The sequence below is a fragment of the Cuculus canorus genome, chromosome 2, assembly GCF_017976375.1.
Source record: "Cuculus canorus isolate bCucCan1 chromosome 2, bCucCan1.pri, whole genome shotgun sequence".
Lineage (NCBI taxonomy): Eukaryota > Metazoa > Chordata > Aves > Cuculiformes > Cuculidae > Cuculus > Cuculus canorus.
In genome coordinates, this window is record NC_071402.1 from 59,690,623 (window position 1) to 59,716,154 (window position 25,532).

A 25,532-nucleotide genomic window follows, 5' to 3' on the forward strand; every position below is an offset into this window, starting at 1 on the left:
TTAAGCATTTCACAAAGGGCAATCCAGAAGGCCACATTTTGCACAGAGAACCATCTAACCCACAGGAATGCTAAGCACAAATCAATCCTCCTTTTCTCCAAAACTTATGAATGTTGTATCATCGATTGAGGAAGAGGTTTGAAATATCCTCTGTGCTGTGGCTGTGTACTGTACAAACTTGGAAGGAAGTAATCAAAATGCAAAGGCTGGAATTAGCACAACAAAAGAGCCTTGTTCATGAATATGTAGGAACCAGTGTAAACCTGCACTTGCATTTAACACACGCAAAGAATTGCAGAAGCATATACGGGCATGGTTTTAAACGTTTGTGGGCTTCATCTGTTGTCAGAACAGTGATTCCTCAGCTTCAGTTGGCACACATTTTTTCTAAAGGTCATTTTAGTGTCTGAACAATTGTCTCTTTTATGTCACACATGAAAAACTGCAATGGGAATTTTATTTTTCTCTCAGTCTTTGGACTTGACTGTACTGGAATCAGGTTGAGTGTAGCATGAATGCTAGTCAGTAATTATGAACTCAGAAAGTTACATTAACAGGCTGATCTGGAAGGTTTGATTAATATCTGCCTAATTCCCCTGTACTTTCAGATTAATTCATTGTTCTTCCAAAGGAACAAACTCACTTATAAGACACCTATTTACATCTTTCTGTTTAACTTAAATAAGATGTAGCTTTTCTGGAAGATGAAGGCACTTGGTAAATTCTTGGCTTCAAAAAAGAGGTCAATGGAGTTGGTTTGGCTTTTATTGTCAGTTGCAGATATACAGTAGCAGTTCTGTAAGTAATTATGTATTCTGGATATTGTAATAAAGTGAGATTTTCCTTTCATTAATTAAGTTAGTAATTAGAAAAACAAGTTTTTTGTGTAAAAACTATAAGTAAACAAAATCATGACTAATATTGAAAGTAAATTAATGACTAGTTTGCATTCATTTGCTCTTTGCATTAAAGTAACTTTTTAAAAAGATTTTACATCCATACAAACAAGGCAATACCTAGGATACTTTGGTCCAAACCTTTCAAACATGCTAAAAACTCTCATGTAGATTCTTCACCACTTCTCAACTGCTGCATCCTTAATGAAATCCAAGTTACTTATTGTGAATATTTGCTACCAAGACAAATACGCACATGTGCGCACACACACACATGAATATTGTTAAAGACACATATAAAATAATACAAAATGTGTTCTTTCCAGAAAAAGCTATGTAACTAAATAGGAAGACCTGAAAGGACCTGAAATTGACCATTTGTGAGTGTTTCCTTCAAGTTTTTTAGATAGTGACAATATAAGCTGACTGAATACAAATCCATGTGATAAATTTCAGGTTTTGTTTTCACAAAGCATTCTGCTAAGGAGAAAACAAATCTAAATAATTGAAAACCATGTCACGACCCTCCCAGTATTATCATAAATTATGCCCCCTCAAGTCTTTTATTGAACTTAAGTGTCCTCTCACCCTAATTTAAATTAACTAAAGAACTATCAAAACATGGTCATGTAAGGTAGATGAAGGCCCTTAACACATGGGGCTTGCTCAATAGCGTTCTGGAACAGTCGGGCCATTCTTGTGGTGTGCTCTACTGGTTTAGTGCGCTTCGTTAATCTTCCACTTACCTGTAAGGTACTAAAGAAAGGTTTGTCCCTTAGCCCTTGTTAATTAACATTTCCTTATGTTATTAAGCTGCTGCGTCCCTCCTAATAGTACTTATTTGCTATCATGGTAAGTTATTACTACTATTGCACTATTAACAATGCTGTACTGTGTGATGTGTGATTTACTTCTGCTGTGAACAGTCATTTGTCACTTATTTTCTGAAAAGCTTCCATCTTGTAAGAACAAAGAGAGGGAGATGCAGCAGATAATGGAATCCCCTCAGTCTCAGCAGCTCCAAACGTCGTTTGATCTTTCTGACTTTTTAGAAGAAAAATCAGTACAGCTATAATTCACTGAGATGCTTCATCTACTTGATTACCCGATTAGTGGCCAAAAAGTCAAATATAACATTGCACTCACGTGGCTTTTTTGAACGAGTGCAACAAAAAAGATTTTTACATTTAAAATGATGTTATTTTTTAGATTGTCTGTCCAACTTGGAAAATATCTCTCCTTTAAAATGATAATTTAAATGATCCCTCATACACTTTTTGAAGCAACATTTTGGGATGAATGACAGGAGAGATTTCTTTTTCCTGAAATGTATGCTATTATGGCTGGAATTTCATTAAGTTGGCTATAAAAGTAAATAGAAAGCAATGTTATTTATTGCAAAACTGCATTTATTGGTATGCAGTATTTAAAACCTCAAGAATACTGAAACTTCCTGACCATCAGTATCGTTTACTGTCAGGAATGGGATTGAAGGGCATAAATCTTCAAGTGGTAATTCAGCGGAGAACCCTGAAATTCTTTCAGATGAGGTGCCAAACCTTTGTTTAATGAAAGAACAGGCTGGATTATCTATATTTCTGGTGACTTACTTAAATAATAGTACTGTCACTGCCATGAGAGAACAGTGACAGCAGTGATGCAAATTGACACTGGACTGGGGAGGGCCAGGACATGAGTGTGCGAAAGCTGTTTTGCACACACATTAGACAGGGAGTGGACCAGCTTGCTGGGAGTAAAATAAACTCAAGAGCTTAATGAAAACAGGAGGGACTGTTTGGAGGGCAGTGGTGGCAAAGTGGGCTGAGCACATGGAATAGAAGGTCATAGGAGTGGGCTGGTGGAACACATTGGTGGGATACAACAGAAATAGAGAGGGACTTCTGAGTAAAAGAAAAAGGTAGCTGTTTTTCTGATGGCACACTGCAGTACCTTTTGGAATATGTATAGCATTTTAGGAATAAAATCTAATCAGAAAGCGTGGAAGATCTGAGCAAAAAGTAGGATACGTCCTTGTCATCAGCAAATATTGAAACACCATCTGAAATATTTCATTTCATAGGTACTTTGCCTTTTTATGGAAGGCTTCTTTAAGCCCTGTTGGACCAATTTCTCAGAGGGGAAAAAAGGAGAAAGATGAGTATGATTAGCTCTCAGCCTTAGAAGCACAGGTGAAATGGAGGGCAGCCAAGGAAAAAGTGTTCAGTACACGTGGAAGTAGTGTCAAATAAAAAGGACCATCAGAGAAATTACAGCAGAAATAATGATACACAGGAATAGAAACGTATATTAGCATTTATCTTGAGACTAATATTCTGTCTATGATATGAAGGATACCTATAATATGAATGTTCCAGAGTGAAAAAATGGGGAATTCTTTCAAAAGACTTAAATATTACCTAGGATAATCAAAAAGGTTTTAATGGCATGCATGAAATAGCAACAAACGTGCCCAAGCTAATATATGTAAATATCCAGGGAAGGCATGGTCATGTTTTGCTGCATGAGAAAAATGATTATCCACTAGATATCATTTTGTCAATAAGGGATTTTCACCCTTTCTCTTCTGCCACCTATAGTTCTTCCTTTTTGGATAGCTATATATAAAGGTTTAATGAAGTCAGTACATATTGCTTCTATAGTTCATGGATTTTTTAAACCTGACATACAGAATCATGAACAGAAGAGATTGCACATTCCAGTGTTCAGAGCAGTTCCATGGCTCTTATAAAATTCTTATAAAAATATTACTAAGACTGTGTAGAAGAGTAGAAGCCTAAATTTGAAATATTGAACATAAGCTCCAGTGTAAAAGTAGTTTGCAAGTGTTTTTTCATAGCAAAGGATGATTGCTTTTTTTCATTTTGCTTTCTAACAACACCCCAAGTCCCTTGCAAAGAGAGCAAGCATGCTGTGCTTAAAGATTTTATGCATTAGAGAAGATGCATTACACACTTTTAGATTCTACAATTCCAAATTTGTTTTGCAGTATTTGTTTTTCCCCTCTTCTGGCAGACTTGTCAAGGTGCGTTCCTTGTCATGCTATGCACAAAACTGGTCTGAGGGAATATATGCCCAGAATAGATGGTGGCATACGCAAACAATGGCCATAGTTCTTGCCTTTCTTACTTTAAACTTTTTGTTTTAAGCAAAATTCTCACTAACAGTAGCATAACACTTTTATCCAATACAGCATCAGTTGTTTCACATTTTATTCATCGTAGATATTCAACTAAGAGAACCAAATCAGCGTAACTGATGCTGTTAGTTGGAGGTAGATTATACGTACTTATTAGAACATCAGAAAATGGCTAGCTGTTGCATCCCCTGAAGTTTTAGAATGAAGATTTTATATGAGATATGAGATATGAGATAGATATGAGATAGTCTAAGAAAATACATAAGGAGCCCAAGTATGTAACTATAAACCTTAAGTACTCTTTCTGCTTATTTTTCATCCTTTTGCATGCTTCTCCTGTCCTGTCAGTGTGACTTGATATATGTGATTCTTTGTGATGAGTTTCTTTTGCAGTGCTCTCTGTTTTTTTTAATTTGTTTTTTACACTTCTTTTATCAGCTTTTACCTTTCCCTATCCACTTACTTCTGTAATTTAAAAGAGTGTCTTCTTTTATGTAAAAATTTTTCCAAAAAATATTTTGAGAGTTCTCAAGGCTTTATCAAGTTGCTGCTTAACTGAAAATAAACTACAACTGATTTTAGCTATCTAGCTAATGAGAAATCCTTACAAAGAGTTCTTGCACTGCTGGAAGCACTAATGCAAGAATATCATATATATAATCAGGTTTGGGGCCAGAGGTGCCAGGTGAGTGCAGCATGAGTTGCTTGATCCGTAAAAGAACTGCTGCTGCTTGCAGTTGAGGGAACAGTGAAAATCTACCTACTTCACCTCTGTCTGGCTTATATCAAAGTTAAAGCAAGTGTGAGGGAAATCACACTTCCTCTCTAAATTTTGTAGAAAATGTGTGGAAGTTCAGAGAATGTTTTATACTTGTGGTGGGGTCTGTACCTTTTCTGTAATTATTTCTTGATGTTACATAATTATTGCATATTTAGTTTGCCACCAAAGGCATTCTTTGACATCTTTTGTCTGTATGCATGTCTAGTTAAAGTTCAGACCAGAAATGTGGCCTTCAGCTAAGATCTTCTGTTCTTACTGTCAACACCTGAGAAATACAGCATTTTTTTCAAACAAATCCAAGCCTTGTCTCCTCCCTGGTACTTTTGTCTGTCCCAGAGGTTGCTGCTGTGGCAGTTTGTTCTCAAACTGAGTTTGACAACCTGCCAGTTTTGAGATTAGTGTTGACGAGTCCTCAGATATCATTAGCATATGTTAATTACTCATTAGTGTATGTACATAGCACGGTGAGTGTCTCTGAACTAAACCTGTGTGCCCATCGTATTTGCATATGACTTTCTGAATATTCCTTTGTGGCCAGAATGGTCAAAGCAGTAGCTCTCATACCTCGAAGACAGAGACAGCAACATTAAAAGAAGACAGCTTAAATTCCCAGCACAGTAAAATCACAGTGCACTGGAAGTTTCAGAGAGTGGCAGATTGTAAATGTTTCAGGTGACTCAGGGCATTATTGATGGTGCATTTGAAAGGGAAGTGGAGGTGAGGGCACTTTAAATGCTTTATTTTGAAGTACTCAAAACTCAAAAAAAATCAACAAGAGTCTTCGGTTTATTCTCATAATTTCTTCACACATTGTGTGTCCCACTTTAGAAATAAGAGAACAAAGTGTTAATTTTCCACAAACTGAGGAAACAGCTATTTTGAATACACACTTTAATTGTGACTAATTTGGGGTTTTTTCCCCAGTTCTATAGTTCTAAACCTATTAGTTCTTTAATATTTTTTGTCTCTATTGTCTTAATATTATTCATCCATCAAAAGTGTTCATTTTGTTAGTTCATTCAGCCCTCCAGAAGTTTTCTTGCCTCTCCTTAAGTGGATATATTCTCATAATTCAATCAAAATGCAGGAAATATCTGTTTCCTATGCTTGCTGTCAAAATAAAGAGAGGAATAGCACAGACACAATGTCTGTCTGTATCATGGTAGGTGTTATGTATTTCCAATAATATTCAATACATACATGAGAGGTTATTGAGGCATTATAGGACAAATCGTATAAATCCTTTCAAAAATAGTACTGTGTTAAATTCTTAATAAGTATTTGTTGGAATGTGCAGATGCAAAACTGGAATTATTAATTCTTTTTAGTTTAACTTTTAGTTTGACCATGATCAATTACTCCAAATATTGTTGGCACAGCTACAATACTGTTCAGTGTCATAGCTTCTGAGCACCCAAAGTTCCTCAAAGATGAAGTAAAATAAGCAATTATACCTATGCAAATTAGTTTCTTGTCTGTTACTACGCTCACATCTGTTAACTGGCAGATGCCTCCCTCTTACAAAGCTCATTACTTCCCTAGAGAGGATTGAGTAAGTTCAGAATTGTGTCACACTACGTTCAGAATTAATTCAGACTTTAGTAAGTATCAGCTGATAATATTTCCATCCACAACACCCTGGGCAAGGAGAAGTCCCGAACAGAACAGTGACTTTAGGACTCCAAAAGGGAAAGAAAAGAAGGAAATAAAGATCCTACGGCACAAAGTTTTATTGCTTCTGTTGTAACAAACAGTGATGCACTGCCGTAGGGCTTCTGTATTATTACAGTATAGTTTCTTTTAGTAAAGTAATGACTTTATTTGGGTTTTATGTCTAACATTTTTGTATTTGTCAAAGTCAACAGCATGTAGATTAATGCTGCTTCGTCTATGTTGGTTCTGCTACTAAAGACAGAAGAACTGAGCTATACTGTAATGAGATGTGTTTATCTTCATTGGGGAATAATAACCCTTAAAAGGATTGCAGAAGTCGTGTAGAAAATATTTGTATTTAAATATGATCCCAGCTTCCAGGACTTGATACTTACATGTCTCTCATTCAAAAGTGAGAAGAAAAATAATAGCCAAACTTTAATAAGTTAAAAGATTTAATAAAAAAAATTAGCTGTTTGCAGACCTTGCAATCTCTTTTTCTCAGGCCAATGTTTTTCACTGGTCCGTTTGCTGCACAGTCAACCATAACTGCTGCGTCTGTGCTAAAATGATAATAGCAATAAATGAGTTCTTGGTTTATCTTTCACGGAGCTGGTAAAAACAGATATTCATCCAAGACATCATTAAATAGTATTTCATCTTCATGAACAAGACCTGAACTTTACAGTCAAACAAAACTAATGATCTAACAATATTTTCGTGTTTGTTCTATTACTTAAATTGTCAAGAATGCAAATGTCTTGTTTGTTTAAGAACATGTCAACAACTGTTGTTGTTGTCAACAACTGTTGTTGTTGTCATCGTCTTTTTATTTTTTATAAATCCCCTTTTAGTGTAATATATGTGATTTTTTTTCCAGAAAATATAAGGAGTCAAAAGAAGATATAAAGTGGATTGTTCTTCGTATACATATGCATTAATTACCTACATTGATTTCTTAAATAATATGAACTGAATACTGACATGAGAGGGTAATTTACATGTCCAACCTTGAATCCGTCTTACAGTTGATAAATGTCTAGGTCATGTTTTATGAAACTAGTCTATAAGCAGGAAGATTCAAAAAAATGTAGTTACAGTCATGGTAAAGTGTCGGAATCCAGCTTCTTAGATTCCAGAATATCGCTTCTATTATTGACTATAGCTTAGTTTTTAGGGTCTAGGAAAGAAAACAGAGCCTCTGCACAACATGTTTACCATTATGTATGGATGGATATATTTCACAGTTACACATTGATCTCCACATTTCATCTTTTATGCACAATTTCAAAAAGCCAGCTTTTCTGCTTTTTAAACTGTAACTGGCATTGAGAATGAATTACAGTCTTTAACTGTTCAGCACTACTATATTTATTCTAAAATCAAATTAATTAACATCACTAAGAGTGTTTTAATGAGAATACATGGGAAAGCTTTGTAGCAATCACATAAAAATGGCCTGAAACAAGTCCCAGACAGAATCTTCCATCTTATCAAAATTCAACCTTGGGAAAAAAACTAAAATACAGTTTTTTTCTACTGCATTTTATGATGGACAGAAATAAACCTGGTGGAAATAAATCAGACAATTACAGTGTGAGTGGTTAATCATTGATATAGTCCAGAGAAAGACATACCCTGCTTTCTGCACTTCTGTTAAGCAAAAAGTGGAAAGCATCTGACATTCAGGAATGGGCTTGTGTCGCTGAAGCTTTAGCAATGTGATATATGCCCCACTAGTCTAAATGTGCTATCACAGCAGCAGCATAGGCAATGAGAAGAAAAAATATCCCAAGCAGCATAATTACCAGTAGTACTGTGCAGAAGTCTCTCACATCTGACAAAACAAATAAAAGCATATTTTCACAAGAAAATTTTTGTTTACATTATATTATACCGCTTAAATGGTGGTTATCTTATCATGAAAAATCACCATTCACACAAAAAAAGCTTCCTTTTAGAGAAAAAAATTGTAGAGTGTTACACTTCTGGTCAGAAACTCTAGCAGTGTATTCATCAAACTAGAACATAAGATTTTTGTTACCATGACTGCATATTAATTCTTAAAAAGACGTGTTAACTATCAGTTGGAAAGTACTAAGGTGCTTTAGGAAATATCGGGGAAGAACTGATGGATTCGTCTGAGTGACAGCATCCCAGATACTTGGGAGAAATCATCATCACTCATTTCTCCTTCATTTCTGAGCATTTTCCTCTTCAGAATTGCAAAATGTTGCCATGAATGCCCTTATTCAAAAAAAAGCTGCTTTGATGGCATGAGGGATCCTTTAGTTCTTTTAGTTGAAAACACTGAGGATGATTCAAGAAATGCAAGATCTGACCCTGAACAAATAAGCTCCATGATCAAGTTTCTGAACTATATCAGAAGCGTGGTGATACTCCATGTTCCCTGTATTAACTCAGGCCAAATTCAAGGAGATTCCATGTGAAAGGTAATTTGAGATTAAACACTGTTACTTATATCTCATGAGGATATGCAAGAACAGTGGAAATTTGCCCACCTCAGCAGAAGTGCAACTGCATGACAGTAAACGTTAGGGAGGAATGTCTGTAGCCAGCAATTAGTAGATATGATTACTAATTACTTTTTTTGTGTTCTATATTCTTGACAGTAAGTAACCATCATTAAGAGGAGCAGGCAAATGCCTCATATCAGATAATTTTCATTACTTGCTTGTCACATCATAGAATTACAAGGATACGAGTTTGGCACTCCAGATAAAATGCTGAAATGCTGACGGCAAAGTGTGGCATTCTGACTTATTATTCATGTAGGGAGTGAGTAACAGGCGAGACTGAGAGTCTCTGTCTGCTTGTTCTGATTGTTGCCTATTATATCATTGCTGTGCTTCGTGTTGGCAATTTTCTTTTTCCTTTCACAGATCTTTCATAGGACATTTTCCCTGCTTTTCCCTGCTTTTACCAGCCTTGTCCCAACTTTAGGTCTTTCTAACCATATCTTCTGTCAAAGTTCTATACCTTATGCCTGAATTAATTATATCTTTTGCACATTTGACACTCATTGTCTTCTCTCTGCATCACCTATAGACCTCTCCTAGGTCCCATGCATATACTATTTATGTAATCATCTTTTTCTTATTGATTCCCCCACCAATTTTTTTGCCTGCTTTATTATAAGTTAGGCTTCTTATCAACATTTTCTTATTTATTTATTTCTTCTTCTATCCTTTCAACACATAAGTTCACTTACAATTTTATAAACATTTACATATTTTACAGTTGTTTTGATAAATATTCCTAGGTATAAAGGGAGATTTTTATCTAAATATGCACCTGTCACAAAGAGTTTATTTATTTTCCTTCCTTTCTTTTTTTTTTCCTTTTAATTTTCTCAGAAAAAAAACAACTTGGGGAGGAAGCAAGTTGGCATGTGTTGAAGGCTAGAATGAGCAAAGAATTTAGACCCTCAGGGGAGCTTTGCTTTCATTTTTTAGTGAGGGCTACTGGTTACCTAGCCTATCTTTAGTGAATGCTGTGTGTAACATCCTTGCATACGAAGAACAAACAGGATTTCTGTCAAAATGTCTGAGTTCAAGCTGAGATAACAAGCAAAGACAGCACAAAAGTTAAGGTATCCACAGGAGAGATAGTGTTTGTGTGCCTCTGATAATCCAATTAAATTGCAGACCAAATTGTTACTTTCTACCACTTCTAGAAAACCAGCGTTGTGGCAACCAAAGAAATAAAAGTACCAGTTCAAAATTAAATATTGCGTACCAATTAGTTCTCTCCTGACTGACAGCCACAGCTTCAAAGCATGAAAAAAGCCCATCTTTTGTTTATCACTCATCTTGTGACAGTCACAGATCTGGTCCCATATGTAGCATCTTCTTTGGTATACAGGAAAGAAGCACTAGCTACCTTAATTTCTGGATCTTGAACTGTCTGAGTAAACAGCTTTGTCACATTAAGTGCGGACTATGCAACAGCAATTACATCCAGTTGGTACTGGTAGCTTTTAGCACTCTCATTACTGAAATACCTATTCATGATCTTTTCTCATTTAAAAATTTAAAGTCCATTATTATTTAAAGAACTAGAAATGCTAAACTATGATAGTAGCTATTTATTATGTGTTAGTTATTAACAGCTGCAATTATTAATAACAGAAGTTTTAGATGGTACTTTTTCAGTGCTTATGTGAAGATGTTTACCTTTTTTTAGTTATTTGTATGTAGTTTAATACACTTTCTTTAATGCTAAATTATTTGTGAATAAAGACAATTAAAATCCACTACAAAAGTAGACTCAGACATATGAAGAACTAAGAATTTTCTGGTCACCAGTGTCATTTATCCTTTTGTGTAAAGCAAGGTCTTAGAGCATATAATGTTTCTGAGCATCTTAGGTTTCAGACAACTTTCATTATTGTGAAAATGCATTTTATCCTTAACTGATATAGCGAAATGAAGCTGAGATGTCAAATTCCTGTCCTTTCATGCAGTTGCTGAATATTGCACTGTTAACATTTTAAAATATTTCACACATGACAGGAAAGCACGAACCTCTTTTGGGGAAATTGTACCATTTGTAAATGATGGTCAAGTCTACAAAGTTTCCCTTTTGAAGGCAATTCCATATAGTTAATATATAGTAGTGATTCTGCTCTAGAAGACTGGTTACTGTAGTAAAGAGAGGCAGTGGAAAACCATTGTGTGAATTTGGGAAATGTAGAAAAAAATCTGGTTATTCTGGTGGGAAGATCTCTTTGGCTTGAACAGAAGCCCTACATTTGAGTAAAAGCAAGAATTTCCGCTGCTGATCTCAGAATCCAGTTTGTCCTCTGTCACAAGCTTAGCCGTCACCTTCTCCCTATTCTATCCCCTGGCTATTGAGATAGATCTACTTACAGTGATTATTGTGAAAAGCTGCAGCAGTGTTTTAAGAAGTAACAACTGCAACGATGTTTATCTACTAGTTTTGTTCTCTCTTTTGTTATATGATTCAGTAATAATACAGAAAAAAAATGCACTTTCCTAGTTCAATCTAGGCTCTTTGTAGATTATAATGCTTTGAATCCTTAAATATCCTAAAGCACAGGTTAATGACATTCTTGTTTTAAAGTTCGAAAACACAAACATAGAGAAGCTAACGACAGCATTTTTCAGACATCCACATTACTCTCTCCAAAAAATTAAACTATACTAAATCAGTGACATTTTTTGACAGTGAAGGCAGTGAAGGTTGTACTGAGTTGGTTGCACTGCACTGCGTAACTGTGAGAGTATTAGGAAAAGAAAAGGTTCACACATTTTTTCTGTCTTTTTTCTGAAGTCATTCTAGGGGATATAAAAGCTATGCTGATGTTATTAAATTGATATGAAATTATAATAACATTTTTGTTCATTAAGTATCAAAAATGCAGAAAACTATTAGGCAGAAAAACAAAAAAAGCAATAACAACAAGTTTTGATCTATACTTTGGAAAAGTTCATTTTTTTTGTTTTAAAAGGTTGGTAGAAAACCAAGTATTTTAAAGTCTGCAAAGCAACTAAGTGCAAGCAGCAAGTATTTAATTGATTTTAAAGTATAATTCTTAGTAACCAAAAAAAGGATGCAACTAAACAACCATATGTGCTTTAAACATAGACGAATTTGCATTTATCCACAGTTATTTCACTTTCAGTCATAATAAAGCAACTCATTAACAAGGCTAACCCTGAAACTGGAGCTTTAAATGGGCAGTTGTATGGCATCTAGTAAAGGCCACTAGCAAACAGTTTGTTTGTTCTGCTGACTGTGTTTTGACTGTAAATAGAACAAGAGGAGTGTTTCAGCTCACGGGTTTGTCCATTCCTGTTGACCAGATGAGTAAATGTCCTCTGTTTTTTAAGCAAACCCTCAGGCTTATGAGAGTGCAATTCCCTCTTTCCCTGTCCTCATCTCCATCATGCTTAGGAGTGCTCTACTTTAATTTGTGTTTCCTTGTTCTACAAAGGGAGGAGAGGAGAGGAGAGGAGAGGAGAGGAGAGGAGAGGAGAGGAGAGGAGAGGAGAGGAGAGGAGAGGAGAGGAGAGGAGAGGAGAGGAGAGGAGAGGAGAGGAGAGGAGAGGAGAGGAGAGGAGAGGAGAGGAGAGGAGAGGAGAGGAGAGGAGAGGAGAGGAGAGGAGAGGAGAGGAGAGGAGAGGAGAGGAGAGGAGAGGAGAGGAGAGGAGAGGAGAGGAGAGGAGAGGAGAGGAGAGGAGAGGAGAGGAGAGGAGAGGAGAGGAGGGGAGAGGAGGGGAGAGGAGGGGAGAGGAGGGGAGAGGAGGGGATGCCTAAAAACTTGACTATGGTAAAGATATTCATCTCCTTTAGAGACAGATTTCTAATAAATTTAGTTGGAATAAAGAAAGCTTTGTTGTAACAATTTTTGCTTTTACAGAGCTCAGATGTGCCAGATACCCAATGTTTCATTCTTGGAGCCTTGAACTCCTTTTAAACTTCAAAGCAAGTTAAGGGAGTTATAAAAATTTATGCCTACAATCCCAAAATGGAGAGGCTGCCATCAATGGCTTTCTGAGGTTGGCGTGACACATCTGTCACAGTCACCCATTGCGGAAGGGCAGCAGGGCCTCATGGCACTGTCTGGTGGGGTGGATGAGGAGCCAGGGCAGGGCTGCACTGCCTCTGCCCAGGCTCACACAGACAGTACAAACCTTGGTCTGATCAGCAGCAGTGGTGGTTAGGTTTTCCTCCATGAAAACAGCAGCTTAATTCCTGAATCTTAATCATGTCCTGTTGCCAGCTTCCTTGTTTTTATCCCTGTAGGATTTTTCATCCTCTGAAACCAACAAAAAATCTTATTTTGCTTCAGTTTCTGAAACCTCGTCATTTTTTCCAGACTTTCCATTTCATGCTGTTTGAATTTTATTAAGATCTCTTTACACAAAAGCAGAGTACCAGCTATATGATGCCCTAAGGGATCTGAACTGCTGTTGCCATAATATCACAAAACTCTGGAGACATTTTGTTTCTATCAGAAGCTCTTCAGAGAATTGTGGCTGAGGATATAAAATATCTTAAATGTTTACAGCAGGGATCTTTATCTCTGTTGGAATTTAATACAAAAGAGTTGTTTTTTTTAAAAAAAAAAATCTATTAATTGGCACATCACATTAATACTGATCAGATAATACCTGTATACAAAGAGGTTTGCATTTTCTTTACATCTTGGGATGGAGACTATTTTTATTCCAGGATTGTGTATAATATCCGTATGAATAATATCACAAATCATCCATTCTTAAGACTATGACTTTCTTTTCCACAGCTCAATTGATCATCACTAAGTATTTTGACCGAGTATTTTCCAGCAGTACCTCTGTTTTATCTGTTTCTGCCTCCAACACTTTCTGTTCTTCCCAAACACAGTCATGCAAAAGTTCTTTATAGAAGGTTCATGAAAGCATGTCTCCTCCAGTAAACAGGCAGAGATTTTGTAAATGTTAATAAGGGTTTATTTTTGCTAGTCAGCGTTGGAATTAAAAGCATCTGCTGAACACTCAGTAATCTCTTATATAGCACAATAGTTCTGTCCAGATGAATTTTGAAATATAATTGTGTAGAAAGGTGTATTCTAATTTGACAAAAAGATGTCTCATGAAAAAACTATACCATTTTCAAAAAGCTATAATGTAATAGTCTGTGTGTTTCTGTGTGCATCTAATATATCAGGAGACATATTTAAATGATTATTTAATGAAAACAATATAGATCTATATGTTCATTTGATGGGAAAATGTTTTGTAAAATTTAATGTGTGAGTAATCATGGAGGGTCTGGGATTTAGAATCTAAGGATATTGATAAATGAAAGCCTGTTAGAATGTTAGACTACTTGAGATACATTTTTCTAAAATGTAAATTTTCTAAAATGTATGCCTCAGGCTTTCTGGGACCATGCTGAGGGTGCAGGGATCTTAAAAACATTAGGTGTCCTTACAAGTAATGTAAACAACCCAAACATTAAAAGAATCTGGTATTTTAAGGCAAATTGAAATCTCTCTGTTATTGAAGGATGTTATGTGTCAGTGACTCAAGTCAACAATTTTCTGTCACTGAAAATCTTTACAGAAGGTATCAGATCAAAGAAAAAGGTTTCTTTAATTGTGTTTCTAAAATGACAAGAATAATTCTATAAAAATACACCAATCAGACACTGATAATGTAACGGAACTACAGAAGTATGTCAAATTGCACCACTGCTTAATACAGTACACATACTGAAAGTAACAGTTACTCAATAACCTAACTTTTTCTTTACTCACATTTTCCATATTTTCTAGTCCTTTTTGTCATTGCATTTACCATGTACCACTCTTCTTCCTCAGAATAATGCTATGGCAGTATCACAGATAAGGATAACAGCAGTTGCTCTCAAAAGAAGAAAGCAATTTTTATTTCTGGGTTATTTTTTTTTCACTATTTAATCTTCTTATACTACAGAAATACTGTTCCTATTGTCAAATAGGCTGAATGGCTTTTGTAATTATCAAGATAGCTTTAGACACTGCCTCACATAAATGTACTAATAGAGACAGTTATAATTTAACCCTCTTAATACTGTCTTTCAATACAGCTTCTTTGTAGTCATTAACCATAATAGCACTTTAAATTGGTCAAAGTTCTCTTAAAATGTCAACTTTTCAAAGTCATGATGTGCTATGTACTTCTGGAACCAATTGGTTAAGAGAATTAAATTTAGCTCCTACTTACCAGTGCAGACATTTGAAACAATGTCATAAATAGCTGACTGTATTACCTCAAGTTTTTATTCTATGCTAAAACTTCTTTTTCACTACCCAGAAGATGATTAAAACTGAATTTAAAGGTTACGTTTATGAGTTCTGCACATCTCTTGGAATACGTCTTTCCTTGATGGTAAAAATAACTGCAGATGTTCAGAATCTAACTACAAAAGTTGGCATTTTCTAGTGCAAGGAGTGCACTTTTTATAACAGTGAGATAAAAATTCTACATTACTCATTTTTTTTTCCTTTTGCTTAAATCACAATGCAGGATGTGTGACACAGGAGAAGGACTGTTCACCTTCCAGACACGAGAGGGAGAAATGATATATCAGAAAGTCCATTCCGCAACACTGGCAATAGCAGAGCAACATGAAAGATTAATGATGGAAATGGAGCAGAAGGCACGGGTAAGGTCCTTTCACCGAAACCTTGAAACTTATAAAAACTGATAATGAACAAAAGAAGTATGTAGTAATGGCAGCCTGTGGATTTAGCTACAATAAAGGTATTAGCTGTGTGGCCAAGACAAAACAGACTTCTGTATTTATGGATTTTCCTTTGCAGGGATTTTCAGTGTGTGCTAGACAACGATCTATTGTTGGTGTCTTTTTAGAACAGTTAATAATACTTAATGCTAGATCCATGGTTGCCTTCTTGAAAATTGTAGCTGTTGCTCAAAAATTAAGCCTTTAGTTGAAGCCAGCTGTGAGTTGACTATCAACAAATAAGTGTTAACCGCTCCTCATGGCCTCACATGTGTAAAAAAAGTCCAGTATAAACACTTCTAGGTGAAAGCAGACATATTCTGTTTTTATCAACTTTGAAAAGGATGATTTTCCCTACTTATAGTAAGTAGTAATGCAGTGCAGGTTCAAAAAAGAGCAATTCTTTTTATTATTTTAATTTTAGATTTTACAGTTTGCATGAGTTATCTTTAATCACTCAAATAAAGTACTGGAAGTGTGGAGATTTTTAAGGCAAGAATTAAAAAAAAAGTGATCCCTCTATGCTTAGAAGTAGAGATGGTCTTAAATGATCATTCTGGAAAGATAGCTGTCAACTTGTATGAAGCTACCTTTATATCTACCAGAGAGTAAAGATATGGGGGGACCAGGGAACCTCATTTTCCTCTCAGATGACCACAATTCTTCACATATCTTTGTTCCTAGAAAAAGATTTCAGGGTTATTGTACTATTTCTGGTGACTCTCTTCCTTTTCCCCTTACCTACCTTGTACGTATCCACAGTCATGCAAAGATAACTTACATAGTCCTCTCCCCACACACTCCATCACTGTCAAAATATCTTTCTCACACTCCTGAGAGAAAGGCTTCTGCAAAGGGCAGGTCAAGACCTAAGTGTTCAACTCCTTGCCATAATTACTCCCCAGGTAAGTCTATCTTTCTATATTTACCGAAAAAGAAACATGAAGAAGACACAGATTTCTGTGGCAAAAGTTTGTTATGCTGAATTCTTCCCTCAAACTCTGCATCTCTCTGAGTAAGGGCTGAAGGACAGGAAGCCTTAAAATGTGGCTTTTTTGGTGATTTATGAAGAAAAGTAGATGAGTTTTCCAGTAAAACTAGAGAAAACAAGATCATTTGCCTGATAGTTGAGATGCATCAACTTTGGACAGAAGAAGCAGGCAGACTTAATCAAGATTAAAATAACATTAGGGAAACGGGAGCAATTGTTGGGAAGTCCAAGACAAGATAGATGACAGAGTAAATGGAAGAGCATCTGAAGTAGTAGAAGTGTTGGTAAAACTGACTGCATTCTGCTAGGCAGAAAGTGTTTGCATAATAGTCCAAAATCACGAAAAAGCATCATTATAAATATATTTGCTTTTAAAGTGTCCACACCAGTAAGAGAAATTGGCTTTTTGCTGCCACAGTAAGCGCTTAGACCAAGACCAGAATCATACGGTATTTTCCTTTCATGCAACCACCACTTTCACATCTTCCACCCATCAATCAGCAGCTTTACCGCTTAGCATAGCCATTTCCATTCTGCCATCAGATGACTTCCCTGAAACCTCATTTATGAAGGGTATGGACATATGGTATGTAGTATAAAACTCTGAGAGCAGACTGAGAAATAGAAATGACTCATCAGCCATGCAGTGTATCGTGTACTTGGCTCCTGAATGAGGCTGCATTGTGATCTGCAGAGGGAGATCAGTAAAGCCCTGCTGTAGGCTGCCCGTAGGCTGCACAGAAGTTGTGGGCCATGTAAAAGAGACTGAAAAACCTGTTGAGTTTATATTTCAACTGGTAAGCTAACATTGGTTTGGGTTTAGGAGCTCGGCTTCTCCTGACTGATGGGGTCCTGAACTTCAAGGGGTCATCTGTGTCATCTGCAGCGTTTGGGTTGTATTCATAGTAGAAGAAAAAATCTAATGATACATGTTATTTTACACAGACAAAATATGTGATATTTTCCTTTATCAAGTATTACTGCTTCTCCAATATCTAAATGCAACAGTTTTATCAAATGACTATACATATTTTTTTTTTTATTTAAGATCTGAAATTGAAATACAAGGAAAAGCATATTTTAAAATCCTGGATCTATAGACCATAAATGTCTTTTAGGTCTTCCTAAAGCTTGAACTTTGATCCTTTGTATCTAGCTCTGTATTTGGGATTTTTGCTCTTTTCTGACCCTTTCTGTGATGAACAACTCATATTTAGTCTCATCAAATTAATTGCAGGGGGAGTTGTAAAAGTGAAAATAGAATTTTCAAAAGTGAAGGATGCTTTATGCTATATCCATTATTATACAAACCAGAAAAAGGGAAGAAATGTAACAGTAATTCCATCTTTACTTCTTCCTTCCAATCAATAGAAGTTATGTATAAGAAAGGACTCCTAAATATGTGTGTGTTCTGTCATAAATATTAACATATTTTAAGTAATTAAGACACTGAAGTTTCATTTAATTTTTTTCAGATTATAATAGGCTGCAATTCAATATTATAAAAAGTGAATACACTTTATAAAGGAAATCAAAGTGCCTTTTTTACTAAAGCAACCCTGATGAAATATATAGGTCACGGTTAGTTCTCATAATGAATATACAAAGTGCATTGCATTTCTGATAAAAAAGTCAGAAAGACTCAAAGCAGACAAAAAAAAAAAGAAAACCATTGTAGCAGAGGAAAAAAGGTAAAATTAGTTACTGCTGCCAAAGACTTGTCAGATAAAGGTATTGCAAGCAGCCAGAGGCCACATTTACTGCATTTATGGAAGTCTATGCACTCAAAAATGCTCCTTCAGAATGCTAAGCAACAAATTCATCTTTATGCTAAGAAAACTATAGCTCAAGCCAAATAACATGCTGGATAACTATGTTAATAAGAGAGAGACATGAGAAGGAAATTAATTCTCCCCATTATCTTTGAATGGATATGGGCTCAAAGGCGAATTCTTCTGTGTCAGCTGATACAGTACAGAGTTTGCCTCATTGTCATCACAGGCAAGAGAGACCTAGAAAAAGTAGGCAGTCATGTGGACACTTCATCTGTTGACCATTTCCCTTTCAAATTATAACACTGGAAGAACGACCTGAAATGTGAGATCAATAGTCCCTGGCAGAAGTGGGGTTTCAATTTAATTACTGGTTTTACTCAAGCAGACTGGATTTTATTCAGATACTATGGCAAAGTGGGTAGTGATCTAATTTAGCTCGAGTGCTCTTCTCGACCAAGCTTTCAAGCATTAAACTGGCGAAGGGATAGTGGTTTATTCTCTCTTAGTTTTGGACAATAGCAAATTTGAACCACTGTGAGTAATTAAATTGAAATTCTTTTCAGGAAAATTGTTATCTGTACATTCAGTTTTTTCACTCTTCATATTTTTTATAGATCAGTGTAGTACAGATGATAATTTTTGTTAGGTTTTTTTAAGGGAAAGAGTAATATAGAAGTGTTTTATTAGTGTTTTTACAGTACGAACACAACAAAATAATTCAAATTAAAAATGACTGGCTTTCTAATAAAAAAAAATCCTTAATGCTGTTGTATTATCTATGTTAGAGTGTCAAAACCTTCGGTTTTATCATCTGAGTAGTCTACATTCTTACATACCTTTTCTCTTGCACATGCGTACATGCTATCCTTCCCTTTTATTTTTAAATGTAACATTTAGAAATCTGGTTGGATGGGCAGTCCTGGAGTTACTCAAAAAAACTCAATGAAATTAAATTTAAAAAATTATATCCCCAACAATAGCATGCATGCCCACTAACTGTAGTCTAATGTCGAACATTGAAGATGCACATCTGAGTGTCGTGACAGTCAGCTCTTCCATCCCTTCCCACTCCCCCACCTGGGTTGCAAGCTCCTACAACTTCCCTGCTGTTAGCTCAGGTACTTATCTGACTCAGGGAATGAATTCAGTTTGATAATTTGGCAAAAATAAACTAGCTAAAAGGAAGAGGTTTCTACGGGGTTACTGAGCTGAATAGTTTTACAGAGGCACCAGTGAACAATCCAATCTACCCCGTTATCCCATCCAGAGGAGAGAAGGAAAAAGAACAGTTCACCCTCCACAAATGCTGAGTATACTCTTTCTTGCAGTCAGTAGATGATGTTGAGTTTGATGAAGAATCTTTTTATGAAGAATCTCAGTGAAAATAATTTGCCCACATCACCATATGAATACAATTGTTCTCAGCAGCATTTCACAGAATCACAGAATCACAGAATCACAAGGTTGGAAAGGACCCATTGGATCATCGAGTCCAGCCATTCCTAACACTCCCTAAACCATGTCCCTAAGCACTTCATCCACCCGTTCCTTAAACACCTCCAGGGAAGGCGACTCGACCACCTCCCTGGGCAGCCTGTGCCAGTACCCAATGACTCTTACTGTGAAGAATTTTTTTCTGATATCCAACCTGAACCTCCCCTGACGGAGCTTCAGGCCATTCCCTCTAGTCCTGTCCCCTGTCACTTGGGAGAAGAGGCCAGCTCCCTCCTCTCCACAACCTCCTTTCAGGTAGTTGTAGAGAGTAATAAGGTCTCCCCTCAGCCTCCTCTTCTCCAGGCTAAACAACCCCAGCTCTCTCAGCCACTCCTAGTAAAACTTGTTCTCCAGCCCCTTCACCAGCTTCGTTGCTCTTCTCTGGACACGCTCCAGAGCCTCAACATCCTTCTTGTGGTGAGGGGTCCAGAACTGAACACAGTATTCAAGGTGCGGTCTCACCAGTGCTGAGTACAGGGGGAGAATAACCTCCCTGGACCTGCTGGTGACCCCATTTCTGATACAAGCCAAGATGCCGTTGGCCTTCTTGGCCACCTAGGCACACTGCTGGCTCATGTTCAGTCGGCTGTCAACCAGCACCCCCAGGTCCTTCTCTTCCGTGCAGCTCTCCAGCCATTCTTCCCCCAGTCTGTAGCGCTGCATAGGGTTGTTGTGCCCCAAGTGCTGGACCCGGCATTTGGCCTTGTTAAACCTCAAATTTGTCTATGTAACCTCTACACTACGATGACGATGTGCTTTCTGTCACATGGCATTGGAATTTAAGGCCTGATTTTCCTCCCTTATGCCAGCCTTGATGTTCTGCCACTCAGTCTCTATTGAAAACACTCCTACTGTTGGATGTTACTGTGGATGTAACTTCCTCTCCCACTGTTGTTCAAAAGTATAAAATGGGGAGTTCAGAACTGTAGATTTCTCATATTATGATTGCGCATGTGAGGAAGGCACACTAAGGAAATAATCATGCCTTTGTAACCTTATGAATCACTTCTTTCAAGAGCTGCCAGAAAAATACATATCTCAAAAGAATAAAAATTTACAAGAGCAAAAGAGCAATTCTATATAACACTAAAGATGATGTTAAAGAGCTGAAGTTAATCAAGCATTAGTAAGAGAAGTATAAATGCATGAAGAAATTATAATGGCACAAGTTTCATAGCATTATCATGTGAACTATTCTATGACATATGTTTTAGTTTAGACGAAAGAACTGTAAAAATGTCATTTTAGATTTTGATCCTTGTAATGTTTACCAGAAGATAAATGTTTATGTAACTCCACATCTCTATATTTCTCTTCCACTTCCATTCTTGTTATTTACAAGTCTTGTCTCTAATATTCAATTTCATATAAGTTAATTAGTTACCATGATAAATTTCTGTCATTTACCAAATAATATCAGTTAGTTTATACAGTATTTTAAAAAATACAGTTACTAGGAGGGAAAAAAATTAATGTGCCCAAGATGACAAATATCAGGCAATGACATTGGGTGATAGTAGAAGTTGAAGAGGAAGGTGGCTAAGAAATAAGCCTATGAGTCATTTAATCTTTCTCTTATCTGAAACAGAATGAGGAGGCTAACAGTATTTAATAGGACTGGTCTGAGGATAGATATTAGTAAGAATGTAAATCAAATTAAGAATATAGTCATAAATTGTCTTAGAATCAGAAAATTAAAAAAAGCCAGACTCTGAGGCTGGAGAAAATAACATTAATTTCATAGTGAACTTCTAATTTAGATTTGCTCTGTAAACAAGTTTGTCCTATGTAGTTCTTCTTGTATTTTAACCTCATCACAACTTAAACACATACACATTGAAACATTACAGGATCAAACGTTATCAACAAACACATCAAACATTCTAGATTTTTATTTTTAAACTATTATTTCAATTTGAAGTATCCTACATTTGCCAATGCATCTTCAGGCCTTTGTCTGGTTTATAGCTGTTATTTATGTCTTTGTGCAATGGTATAACTATTATTTTCAACTTGTGAAGTATGCAAAATTCAGAGAGACACTACTGACAGCTGCCGACCCAATGATTATATGAAATACTTAATTAAAATATATGTCTTTGGGGTTCCATATCAGCACTGCAATTTCCCTACTATGACAAAGACCTTTTATGTTGTAATTCTGCCTAACTGCATTAGGATCAAATCAATACCCAGAGGAGATAACAGAGAAGAAAACTCTGGAGTTCATCCATAGATGATCCCATGTCATGGCACATTAGTCTCTGTATGTTTTCTTCTGTTTCCAAGTTATGCTTTAGCTCAAGTACTGAAGTCCTGAATGCATATGATTGTTCATGAACTCACGCACTTAGACTAAGCTAAAGTATCGCCTCAGGTCAGTTATTCACACAAGACTTATCTCAATATTGTTCTGTATTTCCCATCTGAAACTGCTGTATTATGTTGTTGTATAATGTTTATTTAGAAACTTTATAACAAATTGAAAAGCTGGCTGCCCTATTGCAATATGTAGTTGGTGAACTGTTCACTTGGTTTGCACAGGTGTTGTGAAGCTTATTTCAATTATTGGTTCTAAAGATATTTGAAAGTTACAAGTTAAAGATGAAATAGCTTTGCAGTGCTTTTGGCAAGAGTGGACTTCCAGACAAATAAAGCAACCCTTCTTTGTGGAGGGAAACCACAACAGAATACTGGAAATGTTCCACTGTCTGTCTGTCTATCCACTGGCAAATCATGACCATCTGTAAATATTAACAACAGGAACAAGAATGCTGACTTTCCCTCCCCCTCTAAGTCAGAATCTGTGTCCAAAAGGTCTGAGTTTTGTAAACCCAGTTCCCATAAGTATCAGCAATTTCCCAAAGGGTTCTTGGTTCATTAAGCACATCATAACTTTTTTCCTGACTCTATTTTTTCTGTGAGAACCTTGTAAGAATTTTGCCAGGGTCTTTGTTAGTCCTCAGGCTCAGAAAACCATGTGTACTTGGATGAATTAAATCCTCAAGTTGTGCCACAAACTTATTTCCAAATTTCATAGCTTTAGAAGAAGGTAGGAAGTTTGTGGATGTTTAGATTGGGTGGCAGTTAATGATTACTCAGACTGGAGCTGGTTTTTTTTTTATCTTATTTGAAAGAAAATATTTTCTTGAATATAGATTTATTTCATTGGCATTTTTTCAGGGACTGTTACTCATATCCAATAACAGACATCCAAATACTGCAGTAGCATTCAAAAACTGTGCAGCAAGTGCCATTCACTTCCTAAAGGAAAATATTTCATCCCAGTATGATGAAACTGGAGTCCCTCACCTATGCCTTTATTACCAAGTTAACACCATTTTTACCCCCTCTTTCTCTGACAATGGTTTATTGTGCCCCTATATGGCACCTTGCAGGCAGTGAAAGGACGAGGTGTAGAGCCCTGCTTTTCCTGGGGATGATGCAGGTGGTTGTTGTTGCTGGATGTTTGCTGTGTTTGAATGAAACTGGAGCACAGGTAAAGTCTTTATTATGGTGATGAAGATTTAGTGCAGCTATAAGGTAATAGAGCTAGGCGGGGAAGAGAGCTGTTTGTCATGTCAGAAACACTGCAGACAACATAAAGGTTGGTGGAGTGTGTAGGTAAGTGGAGTGGGTAGGTGTGAGAGCAGAGGTGACAAGTCCTTGCATAAGAGTGTATCGGATATTTTGGTAGTTGGTGATGTAATTTAAATGCAATTTTGCCAATTGAAAACTAAAGCTTGCACTGGAGCTCTGAATGGTTTTGAAGTCATAGTAGTCACAAAGGGTCTCACTCCAATCATGTAGGAAATATTAAATTCTTCCCTTGCCTGACACAATTTTTGAAATCTCTTTAATCTATTCCCATTGAGCTGGGTGATCTTGAATGGAGAAAGACGCTCTAAATATCTCCTAGAGACTAAAATCCAAGTACCTCACCACATGAATGTACATACTAGGCTAAAAATTACTTATTCTTTCCTGCTTAAAAATTTTCTGGAATATTTTGTGTAGTATTACAGTGTTCTTCTAGCTTTCTGTCTATTGTGCTACCTAAGGCTCAGATTGAAATCGGCCTTCTTCCCAGTATAAAGTAGGAGCTGAACCCAAACTTGTAATAAGGGCTCTACAGGTAGTGGAGACAATACTATTTCTTGCCTACAAGGAGCCCGTTCCATCCTATGAATCCATTCTAAAGCTACATAAAGGAATCTTATGACACTGTTTTCTCTTTTCGTTCACCTTATTTATATGTTTGCATGCAAATATACTGTACTGTAAGCATTTCAATTTAAGCATCTCAGGTCTGGTTAGTTTGTAGAAATGCAACAGGGCAAAAATGTTTGCATAGTAAGGTATCTGAAGATGCAAATTCTCATGAGAATTTAACACATAGGCACTTTAAAAATCCGTGTAGCCAACTATCTACATTTTTAGGCATTTTAAAGACTTAAGTGCATATTTCTTTGAAGTCACGTATACTTTTTTCAATATTATGAAGATGCATTTCAATATAAGTGGATTTGAAGCTTGGATTTGGGTTTGTTTTTTTTTGTTTTTTGCTTTTCTTGTACTTTGCAAAATATTGTATGTTTACAGAGCTATCAAAGTAGTTGGAGAGGCACTGTCAAGTTGAAATTCATATTTGTTTCCAGATAATGCAGAAAGTGGAGAGCCACAGAACTTTCCCTGAACGAAATTGATGATTTCATTAGCAGTCTTATTTGCTAAAAGCTGTGGGTGATATGAGTGATAAATTAGGAATGGTTGCTGTAATTATATGGTAGGTGTTACATGCCTGAATGAACTCTACTTGGCTATTCTCAGACCTCTCCTTAACTAAATGCTGAGAAGCATTTAATGTAGAAGGGAAGGGTTTTTTTTGGCATTGTATACATTTTAAAACAACATACTTGTATAACTCGGCTGGTAGCTTTATGTCATCAATGTCTTTTAATAGATGAACAGTTTATGTTAACTATTACCAGAAAAATAATTCTCAAGCCATTCTCCAGTGGGTTTAATTAATTATTAATCTCATATCTGCTATTTTGAGAAAACATTTTTGTAAAATATAGTGCAATAGCCTATACTGCTATTAATATTGGCAAAAATAATAGCTGCTGAAGCCACTCAGTGCTCTCAGGAGGCAGGTATTATTATAATTATACTAATGAGTAAAATAAGGCACAGAAAGATTAAGACCAAATTCAGATGCATCTGAATTGTCCAAGATCATAAAGCAATCAGCTTCATGCTGCAAATGGCACAGCAACAAAACAATAAAACAAATCCTGGATCACAGTCAATTAACTATTCACAGAAGAATTAACTTCTGAAAAAGTTCTTTTAAGTGATTTTCATCAGTCTTCTGAACTATAGTATCATTCTATGTCTCCTGTCATGCCAGGTTTTCCTCTGTTTCAGCGACTCTGTTCAGGAGTTCTTTACATTACTTGAGGCAATAGGTAAGACTTTGTCTCTGATTAATAAGAAACTTCTTTAGCAATGATTTACAGAGGGT

At 36.2% G+C, this 25,532-nt stretch overlaps 1 protein-coding gene across 1 annotated transcript in view; it reads left to right on the plus strand.

The window, feature by feature from the left end:
• Positions 1-25,532, plus strand: part of DOK6 (docking protein 6) — a 250,579-nt gene that overhangs the window by 166,994 nt on the left and 58,053 nt on the right. Inside the window, exon 6 of the mRNA XM_054059033.1 lies at positions 15,529-15,667. Within this exon, the coding sequence (XP_053915008.1) occupies positions 15,529-15,667 (139 nt within the window). The remainder of the gene's footprint in view (positions 1-15,528; positions 15,668-25,532) is intronic.